Source organism: Falco naumanni, chromosome 10 (genome assembly GCF_017639655.2).
Source record: "Falco naumanni isolate bFalNau1 chromosome 10, bFalNau1.pat, whole genome shotgun sequence".
NCBI lineage: Eukaryota > Metazoa > Chordata > Aves > Falconiformes > Falconidae > Falco > Falco naumanni.
The window spans coordinates 4,044,778-4,057,913 of record NC_054063.1 but is presented as its reverse complement, the minus strand read 5'-3'; the positions used below and the strand labels follow the sequence as shown (position 1 = coordinate 4,057,913).

The following is a 13,136-nucleotide window of genomic DNA, read 5'->3' as shown; positions in this document are numbered from 1 at the left end:
TGCGCAGGAGGTGTGGGCTGGGCTGGTGTCCAGCTCCTTCCTCTTGTCTGCTCCTCTCCCTTCCAGCAAATGAAAGAGCAAGCAAAGAGCCTTTCGTCGGAAATCAAGCAGATCGACTTGGACGTCAACCGCACCTTCCGGAACCACATCATGTTTCGGGATCGCTATGGAGTGAAGTGAGTACGGGAGGCGTCGCGTGGCTGCACGGGCAGCGGTGCCGCTGGGGGTGCGTGGGGTGGAGTGGCCACCTGCCCCCTGGCTCCGAGCAGTGCCCAGGAGAGCAGAGCCACCTCTCCCTGTTCCACCAGCCACCAGCACACGGTACGACCCCCAGGTGTTGGGCTGCTGAGTCTCTCTCCACTGAACTGTGTTCAGCCCCGGTTCCTGAGCGCAGCACCAGCCTGTTGCGCTGCCTTGTCCCCCAGGGAGCCAGGGCTGGGGTGGCGGGGTGGGTCTATGGGGAGCTGGCTGGCATGGGGCGGGCGGCAGGGTTGGAGAGGTCTGACAGAGTGGCTGTGTCACTTGGGTGAGTCACACCTGGCTGCCCGGCACAGACGTGCGGTCTGCGAGGAAGCCTGCGCCGCGTGTCTGCGCGGTGCTGACCCCCTCAGCAAGGAGGGGAGGGAGGAGGGAGCCTACTGATGGAACGGTGGCAGCGCTGTCCCTCAGGGTATGTCACACCCGATGCCTGGGTGGTTACAAGTCTATTAAAATCCCACCACGACTCTAAACCCAAGGCGTGGGGGTGTTGAACACAGGGTGTGCGGGTACATGCGTGTCTCTGTGGGAGACCCCCTGATGGAGCAGGCTGCTGGTGACCCCCCTGAAGGAAGAGCTCCCATCCCCCGTGCCCACCAAGGCACTTTCTGGTTCCATCAGCCCTGCTCCTTGCAAAAGGCATCAGGACCAGTTGGCTGGGTGTTCTCAGCACCTTTGCACTCTTTGGTGTGCCCACGAGGCTGGAGACCCCACGCTCGGGTGCTTTAATGTCCTTCTTTCTCCCCAGGCAGCAGGCGCTCTTCCATGTCCTGTCAGCATACTCGGTTTATAACACCGTAAGTAGTACGTTAGTCCTGTTAAAGTGAAGAGCATTGCACTTTATATATGTCGTGTGTGTGTGTGTGTGTGTATATATCTCTCTCTAAAGATTTTTAAAAAGCTTTATATAAAGTTTATATATGTGTATACATGCATGTTTGTGTATATATGCCTTTAACACCCCCGCGTTTAGCCAGTCATAATTCCAATTTTAAATCCTCACGCTGGCTGTACAGACAGCTGCAAGGCTCGCCGTCAGCACAGGGCTCCTTGCGCAGTTGTTTCATTCCCTTGTCTGTTTTGTCACCTGGTAAATGCCATCTGGTAGATGCGGTCTGGGTGAGTGTCAGCAGGGGACAAGGGACTGCCCTTCGGCTCTCCGGCAGGGCTAGCCTCTCGGCAGAAGGTCTGTCGTCTTTCTGACTCCTTGTCGTACGCTGAATGGCATCCTTGTTGGAAACACCGATTTATTACAGCCTACCAGTAATTTTTAGCTAAAGGGCATGGGCAGAATAAGCCTAAATTAGCAGCTGAACCTACCGCCTCCATCTCCAGGAGGGGACAGTTACCCCAGAAAGCAGAGAAGATGCTCGGGGGGGTTAGTCAAGGAAACAAGGACCCTGCCTTCCCTCAGACCAGATAAATGGTTACCGGATTTATTTATTTAATTGCTTCAGCGCTTATGCGGCTGAAGGAATCCAGGAGCCACATGCTGTTTGTCATCTCAGCCCCTCTTCCTTGATGTAGCTGCAGGCACCTCTTATGTTGGGGTGTCTGTCCCTCGCCCTCCAGGCTCAAATGGGCTGATAGGGGTGGGGGGCATTGCCTGCAACCCCCCACCTCCCACTGGAGAACCTGCTGGAGCAAGTCCAGAGGGGCCACAGAGATGGGCAGAGGCTGGAGCCCCGCTCTGTGAGGGCAGCTGGGAGAGCTGGGGCTGTTCAGCCTGGAGCAGAGAAGGCTCCGGGGAGACCTGACAGCCGCCTTCCAACACCTAAAGGGGCCGACAGGAAAGCTGGAGAGGGGCTTTTTACAAGGGCAGGTGGTGACGGGACAAGGGGGATGGCTTTAAACTGAAAGAGGGCGGATTTACATCAGGTATTAGGAAGAAATTCTTCCCTGAGAGGGTGGTGAGGTGCTGGCCCAGGCTGCCCAGAGCAGCTGTGGGTGCCCCATCCCTGGCAGTGCCCAAAGCCAGGCTGGACGGGGCTGGGGGCAACCTGGGCTGGTGGGAGGGGTCCCTGCCCGTGGCAGGGGGCTGTAACTGGGTGATCTTTGAGGTCCCTTCCAACCCAAACGGTTCTGTGAGTCAGTGCCGTGGTGGATGCTGTAGACCTACGGGAGCTGTGAATTTGAGCATAAACGGTAAAAGACCTTGAAACTGGACCAAACCTTGGACGAGGAGAGGGAAGCACAGGCAGCCTGACCGGCTCCCGCAGCTTAGGCATCGCGGTGGGGTCTGGCGGCACATGTGCCTCTCTCGGCTCTTGCAGGAGGTGAGCTACTGCCAGGGGATGAGCCAGATCGCAGCCGTCCTGCTGATGTACCTAAACGAAGAGGATGCGTTCTGGGCGCTGGCGCAGCTGCTGACCAACCAGCGGCACGCCATGCACGGTACGGCGGGGCGGGATGCGCCCGGGGGGTCTCAGGGCTGCTCGGGTGGCTCGGTAGAGCCTCCTTCCCCCTCACCTGCTTGTTTAAAGCGAGTGAGGCTTAATTACATGCCAGCGCAACCTGACTGCGGAGCTGGGCTTGGCTCTTGGAGGCAGACAAGTTCGTCAGAAGTGCGGTTTATCGGCACTGAGCTTCAGCGCTCGGTAATTAACACGTTCACAGAGGTGCTATCTTCCTTCTGGAGCGCCTTGCCCTTGGCAATCAATTAACTCAAGGTTATGAGTTTTTAAGAAGTCTCACAGCAGTACCTCCGAGAGCATCGTGTAATGCTCTGTTTTAAGCGTGCCATCAGCTACGTGCCCTGGCGTTTTTATGAAGATGTAATTCCACCAAACGTGCTATATTAACTTCAAACACATTAAAGATCCTTTCACCTTGCTTGTGGTTAGCAGTAATCTGTGCGCGGGGAGTCAGGTTGTTCTCTGAGCAGAGGGCTAAGCCCTATGGCTCGATAACACCAGACAGCCCCCAGTTTGTGTCCTGCTGGGTTACGGGGCGTTGCACAAGCTTGTGGGGTTCAAACGCCTTCAGCTTATCTCTGACCCTCGGAGGTGCATCCAGGGAGGGCTTGGCCAAGGCAAGTCTGGGGGCTCATCGGGGCTGCTGGGGGGCTGGGGTGGGGGTGCTGGTGCCCGGGTGGGCAGGGTGAAGGGTGGGCTCCAGGGGGGGATGCCAAGGGAGGTAGCTGGGCATGCTGTGGGGTCCGGCTGACTTCAGCAGGCAGCCCGGGATGAGTTTCTAGGCTGCCCCGGTGACTGCCTCAGAGCTTTGCTTGATTATTCTGTATTTCTCTCATCTTTTCAAGGTTTTTTCATTCCCGGGTTCCCGAAGCTGCAGAGGTTTCAAGCTCACCACGAGCAGATTTTAAGCAAACTCTTTCCCAAACTGAAGAAGCACATGGTATCGCTTTGGCTATCAGTCCCCCGCACTAACCCCGCGGTTTAACGCTAAAACAATTAGTGCCGTGTTCTGCCAGGCAGACACACAGCCGAACGCGTTTCTAACTGCGTTGAGGCTGCTTCTCTATTAAATGAGGTGCCTGAATCTGGCTGAGGCACATGGCTGTCGTTTGCTCGCTGGTTGTCACCAGTTTAGGGACCGCTAAAACCTGGAGGCTCCCATAGGGAAGGCGGGAAGGCTCCGGGAGCCTGCGGCACAAGGAGCTGCGGCACGCAGCAGCAAGGCTGGACCACGCTCTCACGCCAGCTGCGAGGCCCCAAGGGTGATGCTGGACTATCTGGAGTCTTAATTCACTGATTATTTAACGGCTTTGCTGTTGGTTAAAGACAGGAGGTGTGTAAGGTTTGCTGTGTGTTTTGCTGCTTGGGGAAGTCCGGTTGTTTTTCTCTTGAGCAGATGGTACGAGCCCATTTGGTGGCTGGAGGAGCATCTGCAGGGCACATGGACTGCAGTCCGATTTTGCAACACCTGTTCCCCCCGCCCCCCCTTTTTTGTTTTTCCTTCCCCCCTTGTCCCCCCTTGCATTTGCTGTAGACGGTTGGTATCCAGTGGCCAGACTCCTGCAGGTTCCTTGTGCTCCCAAGGGGCTCGGTGGCCCAGGTCCAGGAAAAGCCGTTTATATTGCCGTCTTCTGCAGCAGCGCTTGCGTCGTGCTGCAAACGAGCCAGCCCTGGCCGTAAAAGTGAAACAAAGCCAAGACAAGGTTTTCACTTCATTGTAGCCATGAGTAGGGGGGGGATACCTGGACAGGGAGGATGGGAATAACTCTCAGAAAGCTGCTCATGCCTCTCGGCTCCTGAAGGCTCCCCAGGCTTGCAGGTGCCCAGCACCAGCTGAAAGCAAAGTCTGGAGACGACTGTTAATCCCATGGGCTTCTTTCTCTTCCCATCCCCGCCGCTCTGCTGGCTTTGCACGTCGCCTTTACGCACGTGCAGGGTGCTGCGCATCCCAGCACCGGCTGTGCCATGCCAGGGAAAGCAAAGGTATGTGCGAGCACTGTGCCGGGTGCCAGGCAGGGATGGAAAAGTGATAGACAGGGGTGATGTTGGTGAGGTTTTTAAGAGTTTCCTGGTCTGGCAGCAGCCATGCCATGCAAGTGAGGCAGTGCTAGCAAAGCTGGCTTGCTTGTGCAGGTCTGGATTTACCTTCGGGATACTTGGGGCTGTCGTTATTGCGGTGCTCTGAGAGGCTCGCCTGGGAATGGCTGCGGAGACGAAAGTGGCAGCCTGCAAGGAGCACGTGGGTTTTGTCCGGGAAGGTTTTTGTTAGGTCCTTGGAGTAGGTGTTAGGCCAGAAAAGCTTCTCCTAGAAATGCCCCTCCAAAGCTGTCTCTGGCCACGCTGAGGATCAGGGGTGATGAACACCGTGGGTGAAGGGCCAAAGCGGGGCTTCAGCGCCGGGATGGAAAGCAGGGGCTTTGCTGGGAGACAGACGCAGCCAGATCCTGCACGCAGACCCCGGCATTAAGCAACCAACCAGCGGACCTCCCCCCCCGCAAAAGCCCTGTGAGGTGCCTGACCCCCCAGCAGCCAGCCTGGTGAAACACCTGTCTCTCTTTGCTCTCTCCTCCCAGGACAAGGAGCAGATGACTACGGGGATTTACACCACCAAGTGGTTCCTGCAGTGTTTCATTGACAGGGTGAGGATGCTCTGAGGCTTGTTTGCTGCTCTGCCGCTTGCGTGCACGGTTAATCCGCCTGGATTTTTGAGAAAGTATCGTAATTGAAGAAGGTGTTAATATTTTATAAGGTGGGGTATTATGCGCGCACTCATAAGTTAGTAAGGGAGAAGCTAAAAATAACTGTGTGTCACTGATGACAAGCCCCAGTCCCTGCTGCCTCATCAGAAGCGGGTGCCGGGAGATGGCTCAGCAGCAGCAGCGTAAGCTGCAAAGTCAGGAGAGATCCTTCTCCTGCCCACTGGCACTGCTGCAGAGGCGATTATTAACCTCACTTCAGCTTTGGAAACAATGTAGGGAGACGAACTGCTGGAGGCACGAACCTCAGCAAATAGCGCTGCAGCAGCTGCGGGCAAAGGAGCAGTCTGGGCATTGGAGACACTTGAAAGCGTGAGAAAATTACCCGGATTTGTCCAGAGCTAATTTGCCAGTCCCAAGCCGAGAGTACTTTATTTTCAGGGGCAGCGTTGTGCTCGCACACTGGAACGCAAGATCTGGACTTGCTCATATTTAGGACATCTGTGTGTCCTCGGTCTCAGTTTTTTGCTGCCCCATCTCCTATAAAACAGCAGATGATCCCTTCCCCTGAGAGGGAACTCGCTGCTTTGCAGCCTGACGCTCAAAGCTGTATAAAATGCAAAGTCCCTTTAATTGCAGCGTCATGTGATGAGAGGGCTTGCCAGACTCTGGAGAGTAAGCACAGCATCCTAAGCTTGAACTGGAATGTCACAGTGGGACCAGTATTAATTTCTGTGCTGGTGAGATGCCTGAAATCTTTGCTGGGAGGTGATGGACCGGCTCCGTCATTTTGGGTATCAGTTCAGTCCTGTTTGTTAGGTTGGATCTGGGTTTTTCTAGCAGGCACAAATAAGCCTGTGTGTAATGAAGAGTACTTCTCTAGACACCAAAGGAGTGATTTTTTTATTTTTTTAATGCTTAGTGAAGCACTGTTGGGCCCTCAGACCTGTGCCATCAATAGCCTTTCATCTGTCTGGGCAATCTGGGTGGATACAGGAGTGGGTTTGTGCGCTCGCAAGGCTGGAAGATGATGATGCTCCCTCCAGGGTAGGGGAGTCCACGTGCTAGCATGCCTGTGTGGAAAGTTTCTCCTTTTTCTGCATTCGTGGCCAGGTTTTAAGTACTTTTCCAGCCACCCAAGGGTCTCAGCTTTAAGGCAAAACCATCAACTCTAAAATAGGGGTTTGTGTTGTAGACTAATCCAATGCCCTGTTGCGTGTTGCGGTGGAAGGGGACGTGGCGGTGCCACCAAACTCTGCATCATCATCCCACCAGTCAGTGCCAATGAGTTTGGTGCTAATGAGGCTTTTTGTTTGTGTGTTTGAAACAGACCCCCTTCACCCTCACCCTGCGGCTGTGGGATATCTACATTCTGGAAGGCGAGCGGGTGCTGACGGCCATGGCTTACACCATCCTCAAGCTGCACAAAAGTAAGGTCCCAGCAGGGCGCATCTGGTACGGCAGGGGTGGCGCCGTGCCGGGCCACCCGCATGCAGCTGGTCCGGCGAGCCTTGGTGGCCACCACCAGCCTGCTCCGTGCCTGCCCCGGCCCCAGAAGGCACCGGCCCGTGCTGCTGCTGCGGGGAGGCTGTGAGATGCTGCAAGGGTTGAAACGCTGCGCTCGGCACGCAGCAAGCCCCACCTGAAACGCTCCCGGCTGCCTTTGTGCTTGCTGCGCCCCGCATTTTATCAACAGACTTTTAGGGGTGACACAGACCCATCTGACTGCAAAGCTCTGTGTAGTGGTTCAGCTGAAAGGGCTGTTAGAGGGAGGAAGAAATCTATTAATACGTTCCTAAAATGACCAAACCCAGGGTTTCTGACATAATATTAGAGCAATGATGTTTCTGCCTCGAGGTCTTTGGGATTTTGAACCCCTCTGCTCCCATAAACTAGCAGCCCTGCTTTTGTCACCCCGTTAGGTCTCTGATCTGGGGCGGGAGCGATGCTGACAGTGCATGTTGGGAACCTGTGGGCCAGCGGGATTTATTGGGACTGTGTGTGTTGGCTTCTGCAAACAGCCACCCTGCTTCTTCCTTCAGCCGAATGAAGAACAGGCTATCCTGAAATACATCTTTAAGTATCCCGTTGGTTTGCAAAGGCTGGGCAACTGGCAGGCAGAAGTTTCAGCCTGGCTGTGAAGTCACCTCTCCTTCCTAAGAATGTGTGGTGTGGATCGGCATCTCTGCCTGCATCCTATTCCTGCCTGCATCCCACCCCTGCCTGCACCCCTGGTGCGGGTCAGCACCTCTGCCTGTGCCTCTGCCTGGGGCTGGCGGCTGCCGGGGCGGCTGTTCAGTCTGATGCTCTGGGTCTGTCTCCTGGAGCTTTTCCTCCTCCTAGAGGTACTGGTGAGAACTTCCAGAAATGGCCCAAACCTGCATCCTGGTCAGCATAGGTCCCAGCCGTCATCATCCTGCCATTGCTGAGCTACTGCCCGCAGGTGGCACGGACATGTAAATGTATCAGCAACCCCAAGCAACAGCAGGAGGGTGGGAAAGAGGCAAAAATATTCAGGCTGTCCCACCTTGGAGTGGGAGCAGCAGCAGAAACCTGGATAAAACCAAAGCAATGCAACCCACGCTTGTGCTACCCAGCGATTTGGCCATGCCGCTGCCATTACTCCTGTCTGTCATCCCCCAGAGCGCTTGCTGAAGATGACGCTGGAAGATTTACGGGAATTTCTGCAGGAGAAAATTGCCGCTTCCCTGCAGTACGAGGACGATGCCGTCATCGAGCAGCTGCAGGTGTCGATGACTGAACTGCGCAAGATGAAATTTGACCTTCCCCCACCAGGTGCGTCGAGGGGAAGGTGGGCGGCCCGGTGGAGGCAGCCGGTGGTACCCGTGTCCCCTGGGGACCAGAGCATCCCTCTGGCGTGGCTGGGAACCGGGGCAGCCCGGGAGGGCTGGCACCTGCTGGGTGCAGCGTCTGCCTTCCCCCCGGTCGGGGCATGCCGGGTGCAGAAGTGAAGTGATGCACGGCTTGGGGTTTATTTTGTTTTCTCTGCTTCCAATGCAGCAAAGCCTGAGGAGTTCCCACGGAAACCCCTGGGGCTGGAGCTCTCCCTCAACCCAGTAGCTGTGAAGGGCAATGTGGCGGCCAACGGCCAGAATGGGCGGGTGGGCGAGCACCCCCCAGACAGGGAGCCCCATCCCCAGCGAGGTCCCGCGGCCCTGGGAGGAACGGCGGTGGCAGACTCCAGGACTCCCACCCTCCCGGGCAGCGAAGCAGCTGAAACGACGGACATCCCCCTGCATCCTCCTGTGGGTGGGCTGCCGGGAGAGGAGCGTCGGGTGGAACCCACCGAGGATGGGCAGCTGCCATCTCTTCTGAAGGCGAGTGAGATGCAGGGCCACCACCACCTCCTGCCCGCGGCCCTGCCTCCGGAGCAGCCGCTTCTCGCTCCCGGCCGTGCCGCGGTGAACCACGGGCCGGTCTCCCTCCCCACCCCGGCCAAGCACGGCTCCTTGGACTCCTTGCTCCAAAACGTGCCGTGTCCTCCGGACTTGAGCACAGCTGAGCTTTCTGCTGTGGACCACGCGGTATGGCAGCCAAGTCCTGCTGCCCGGCTGGCAGGAGAACAAGCATCTTCCCTCGGTGAAGACAAAGCGCTCGATGCACCCCCTCGCCCCTGGCCGGGCGGCTGCCGGCAGCTCTCCGGCACGTCACAGCACGACAGCTCCCCTGAGAGCGAGCGCAGGGAGCAGACAGCTGAGGAGCGCGGCCGAGTGGCATTGCCAGACCCAACGGACTTGAAGCGCTTGGCAGCCAAAGCTGCATCCACGGGGGAGCTCACCAGTTTGCAGCAGAACGGGCCGGGGAGCCCCACTGGCCCCGGGCGCTGGCCGGAGGGCTTGTGTGCGCTGCCGGGGGGCAGCATGCCCCTCTTGTCCGGCAGCGAGTCGGTGGCCACGGGGCTGGGTGAGGGCTCCCCCGGGCAGCCGGCACCGGAGGCGGGGAACAGCCCCCACGCCGTCATCAGAACCACCACTCCCCTCCACATGGCCCACGCGACAGAGCAGGACTTGGCCAACAGAAAGCAGGTGGCATCGCCTCTGCCGGAGACGGGACGTCCCCTGCCTGCCACCTCCGTGCCACCCCCTCTCGCGCTGGACCCGGTGGAGGCAGGTGCCCAAAAGAGCCTCCAGAAACCGTTAAACGCACTGAAAGCCCCACGGCCCCCCCTGAGCCCCAAACCAAAATTACCGCCGCAGGTTGCCAAATCCCGCTCGGAGAACAGTTTCCTCTCGGGCTCCCCTCCCCTGGCGAAGCTGCCCAAATCGGTCACCTATTAGTGGGGACAGGGGGGAGGCGAGGGAGAGGAAGCGGGTGCTGGAGCAGCACCCTCGCCCCGTTTTCGGGACCACCCCCCCTTCAGCAGGGCCGTGTCGGGGTGGCAGCACAGCACTGAGCTTCGGTACGAGCGCCCGGCGAGGAGGTTGGAGCGGTGGCCGCCGGTGCCAGGAGCCACCAGCAAATTGGGTTTGCATCGTTCCTATGGACAAATGGGAAAGCGCTTTCGTTTTTGTGTTGCTCGAAGCTCTCTGAGCCTCGTCATGCGTTGGTGGGGCAGCAGCAGGGCTGGGGAACGCAGCTGGGGAACGCGGTGCGTGTTTTCTGCTCCTGTCTGCTGTGGGTACCCGTGGCTGTGGGCGTTTCTTTCAAATGCCCGGCGGGTGCAGCCAGCAGCGTTGCTCCCAAAGGGCCCTGCCGCCGTAGCGCGGCGTTCGTGGCAGGCGGTGGGAGTGGGGGGGTGGCAGGGCCGTGGTGTCCGGCAGGGCACGGGCAGCGCTGCCCGCTCCGTGCAATCCCGCAGAGCGGTGCCCGGCTCTTCCCGGCGCCTACCGCAGTGGCGGGGGCTGTCTGGGGCAGGGGGGTCTCCTTGGTGGGACCCCGGTGAAGGACCGCCAGCAGGGTGGTTTCTTTCCCAAGGTGACAGGGACAGCAATGGAGGTTGAGCCTGGCCTTCCTGCTGGCCTTCCCCTCCTGCGTGCAGGGTGGGAGCTGCTGGAGGCACGGTGGTGGCGCGGCACGGCACGGCACGGCACGGCAAAGCCGGCTTGGTGGGCAAGCATCGGGGAAGGGGAGCGCGCTGCCCCCAGCCTGCACTCAGCCCACCCAGAAATCAGCACCCAAGGAAGGAAACCCAGGCGTGGCGGTTGGGATGGTGATGCTGTAGAGCATCAGTGTCACCGCGGCACGCTGCTGGGGAGATGAGGCAGGGGGTGCCTGCGTGCCCTTCGTGCACCGAGTCCTGCTGGGCTGGCCGTGTCCTCCCCGTCCTGCTGCACAGCCCAAACCATCGGCTGGAGGTGTGCCGGGACCCGGGCACGGCTCCAGCGTGGAAAGAGCTGGTCCAAACTCCTGTTCCCAGTAGCTACTTCACACCTACAGGGGAAAGCACTTCCTCAGGGAGGAAGATTGATGGAAAGGGCAGGTAGTAAGCTGGTCCAGATGTGCTCTGTTTGACTCTGCTGGCCAGAAGAGGTGGGACTGCAGGTGGGATTCCCATGCCATTCCCAGGCCCTACGCAAAAGCTCCGTTAAGTTCTAAGGAGACTTTGAAAACTTTTTTTATCTCACAAGTTGCTTCAGTAACACAACCTGATCTGAAGCCTACCTGGAAGCCCGGCAGAAAACTTCCGCTGCGTTACTCTGTGGGGTTTATCAGGGTTCCTTTGGGTCGCTGTTTGATATTTTTGCCTTGTGTGCACGTGGCCGTTTATGCTAGCAGCAGGGAGCACGGCGGGGGGTGCACCCCATCCTTGGCTGCGGCCAGCCAGACACAGCACCTCGGCTTCTGGTGCAGCCGCTGCTCTGGCAGGGACCACGGCATCCGCAGTGCCCAGCCTTGCCCGCCCGCTCTCGCTCCGCAGCGCAGGGATAACCCCGCCAGCTGCCTCGCAGGCGCGCGGTGAGGAGTGGAGCGTTGCTCTTGGAGGAGAAGTGCTGTACGAACGTTCAGGTTTTGCCTTTTGAGGCACCACAGGCCCTTTCTAGGACGAGGGTGCTTGAACTGGTTTTCATTTAGGGTGTGTTTTTCAGTAACCGTGCAGTAGTTACACTTGTTGGTCTGTTAAAATGCCGGGGCAGTGTTTCGGGACAGGTAGGGGTCACATCGGGGGGCTGCTCAGCACCTCTTGGCTTGGGTTCTGTAGCTGGGGGGTCGGTCCTGCGCTTGAAGCAGACGTAAGACTCCCGCTGACGCATCCCAGCGTTTGACTCACTTGTGGGAGATCTGAGACCTCTTTCCCCTCGTTCTGACCCGTTTCCCCTCTTTTCAGGTACTCAGCCGTTGCACGTCGTGCTGCGTGCGCGCCCGGACTGGGGTGCCGTGTAGTACTGACGTTGGAAAAGGTGGTTGGCTCTGGTTTTGGAGACATGTCAAACGCACAGTACCCGTTGCGTGGCATTGGGTGCATGGTGTTCACCAAGAATTTGGGGGGGTTCCTCCCCTCCAAGCCCTAACAGGAACAAGAAGCAAGGTCCTCGGTCACCTCCAAGCCTGGGGGGAAGCCACCAACTGGTTTCAGTGACCTTTGGACCGGGCTTGCCCATTCCTACCAGTGAGCTTCTTGCTGGGAAGGTCCCCATCCTCCTTGATGTGCCACCTAAGCAGCTCTTCTCCAGCCTGCAGCCCCTGAAAGCTGGCAGGTTTGGGAAGAGTTCCCGGGGGCAGGTAGCCTGGGCTGGCTGGAAGCTTGGAGGGCTGCCCGAACCTCTTGTCTCTTGCCGCAGATGAAGATGCGGGCAGGCGGGTGTGCGGTAGCGGGGCGGGCAGGATGTGGCCCAGCCTCAGCTCTTTTGCTGGCGATAGGAGGGGAAGGAGAAGGCTGAGGGTGGCAGCTCAGCGGGACGAGTGACTGGCCCAAGCCCCCTGCCCCAGCCCCCTGCAGCGGCCTCAGCAAAACTCAGGAAAGCTGCTCCCCCGTCCTTGTCCTCGCAGCCCTGGGGTGGCACCTCGCTGCCCTCCGGGTAGTTTTGAAGACCGGTGTTGTGGGTTTGGCTTTAGTTTGTTGTTTGATTGGTTTGTAATTGAGCACTTTGAGTGGCTGCAGTGCTGGGGGGGCAGCGGGAGCCAGGAGGGTGGCACTGGGGCACCCACACTGGGGACCCACACCAGGGACCCGTGCCAACGCGGGACGGCGGCTGAGGTCAGGGTTTCAGAGCCTGGCTACCATCTGCTTTTTCTTTTTAATTGCTATTCTTGTTTACAGCGTGGAACGCTTCCTCCATGACTCTTTCTAATGTATTATAATTATTACTTTAAAAAAAACAACAACGTTTTCATGTCTGTGCATTTTATTATTATTATTTTGGGTTTTTTGGTGCTTTTTTGTAAGGAAGTTTGGGGCGGGGGGTGGGAAGTCAGTCAATCCTTTTTACACTGTTCCAAACAGACCGTCCGGAGTATTTGATGCTGTGCTTCACATGGTTGTAATGGTGACAGTTAAAGGAGTTTAGCGTAAAATTAGTCTCCACTAGGTTTCTTACAGCAACAGATGCTGCAGCAAGACTGGCTGCCTCCTGGTGCTGGCTTTTAGCTTGGTTCCCCACGTGTGCTTCAGCTGCGGTGAGTCTACCCTGCTCCTTCCGTGCCTTCCTCCCTGCTTTCCTCCCCCGCTTAAATCCCGGCATCCCCAGCAGCAGTGGTAAGAAAACTGCTGCTTTCGACCTGCTGCCATCCTCTCCCAGGGGGCCATGGGCAGCATCCTGCCCCCAGCCCCTGCACATCCCATGTGGCCGGCAGCCCTGCTGCAGTTCTC

At 58.0% G+C, this 13,136-nt stretch overlaps 1 protein-coding gene across 6 annotated transcripts in view; it reads left to right on the top strand.

The window, feature by feature from the left end:
- Positions 1-12,660, top strand: part of LOC121094654 (USP6 N-terminal-like protein) — an 82,725-nt gene extending 70,065 nt beyond the window's left edge. For all 6 annotated transcript variants that reach the window (XM_040608579.1, XM_040608582.1, XM_040608580.1 and 3 more), the window contains 8 exons: positions 67-176; positions 1,007-1,055; positions 2,532-2,652; positions 3,518-3,612; positions 5,246-5,311; positions 6,699-6,798; positions 8,012-8,164; positions 8,390-12,660. In XM_040608579.1, the coding sequence (XP_040464513.1) occupies positions 67-176; positions 1,007-1,055; positions 2,532-2,652; positions 3,518-3,612; positions 5,246-5,311; positions 6,699-6,798; positions 8,012-8,164; positions 8,390-9,666 (1,971 nt within the window). In that variant the 3' untranslated portion in view covers positions 9,667-12,660. The remainder of the gene's footprint in view (positions 1-66; positions 177-1,006; positions 1,056-2,531; positions 2,653-3,517; positions 3,613-5,245; positions 5,312-6,698; positions 6,799-8,011; positions 8,165-8,389) is intronic.
- The last annotated feature ends 476 nt before the right edge of the window (positions 12,661-13,136 follow it).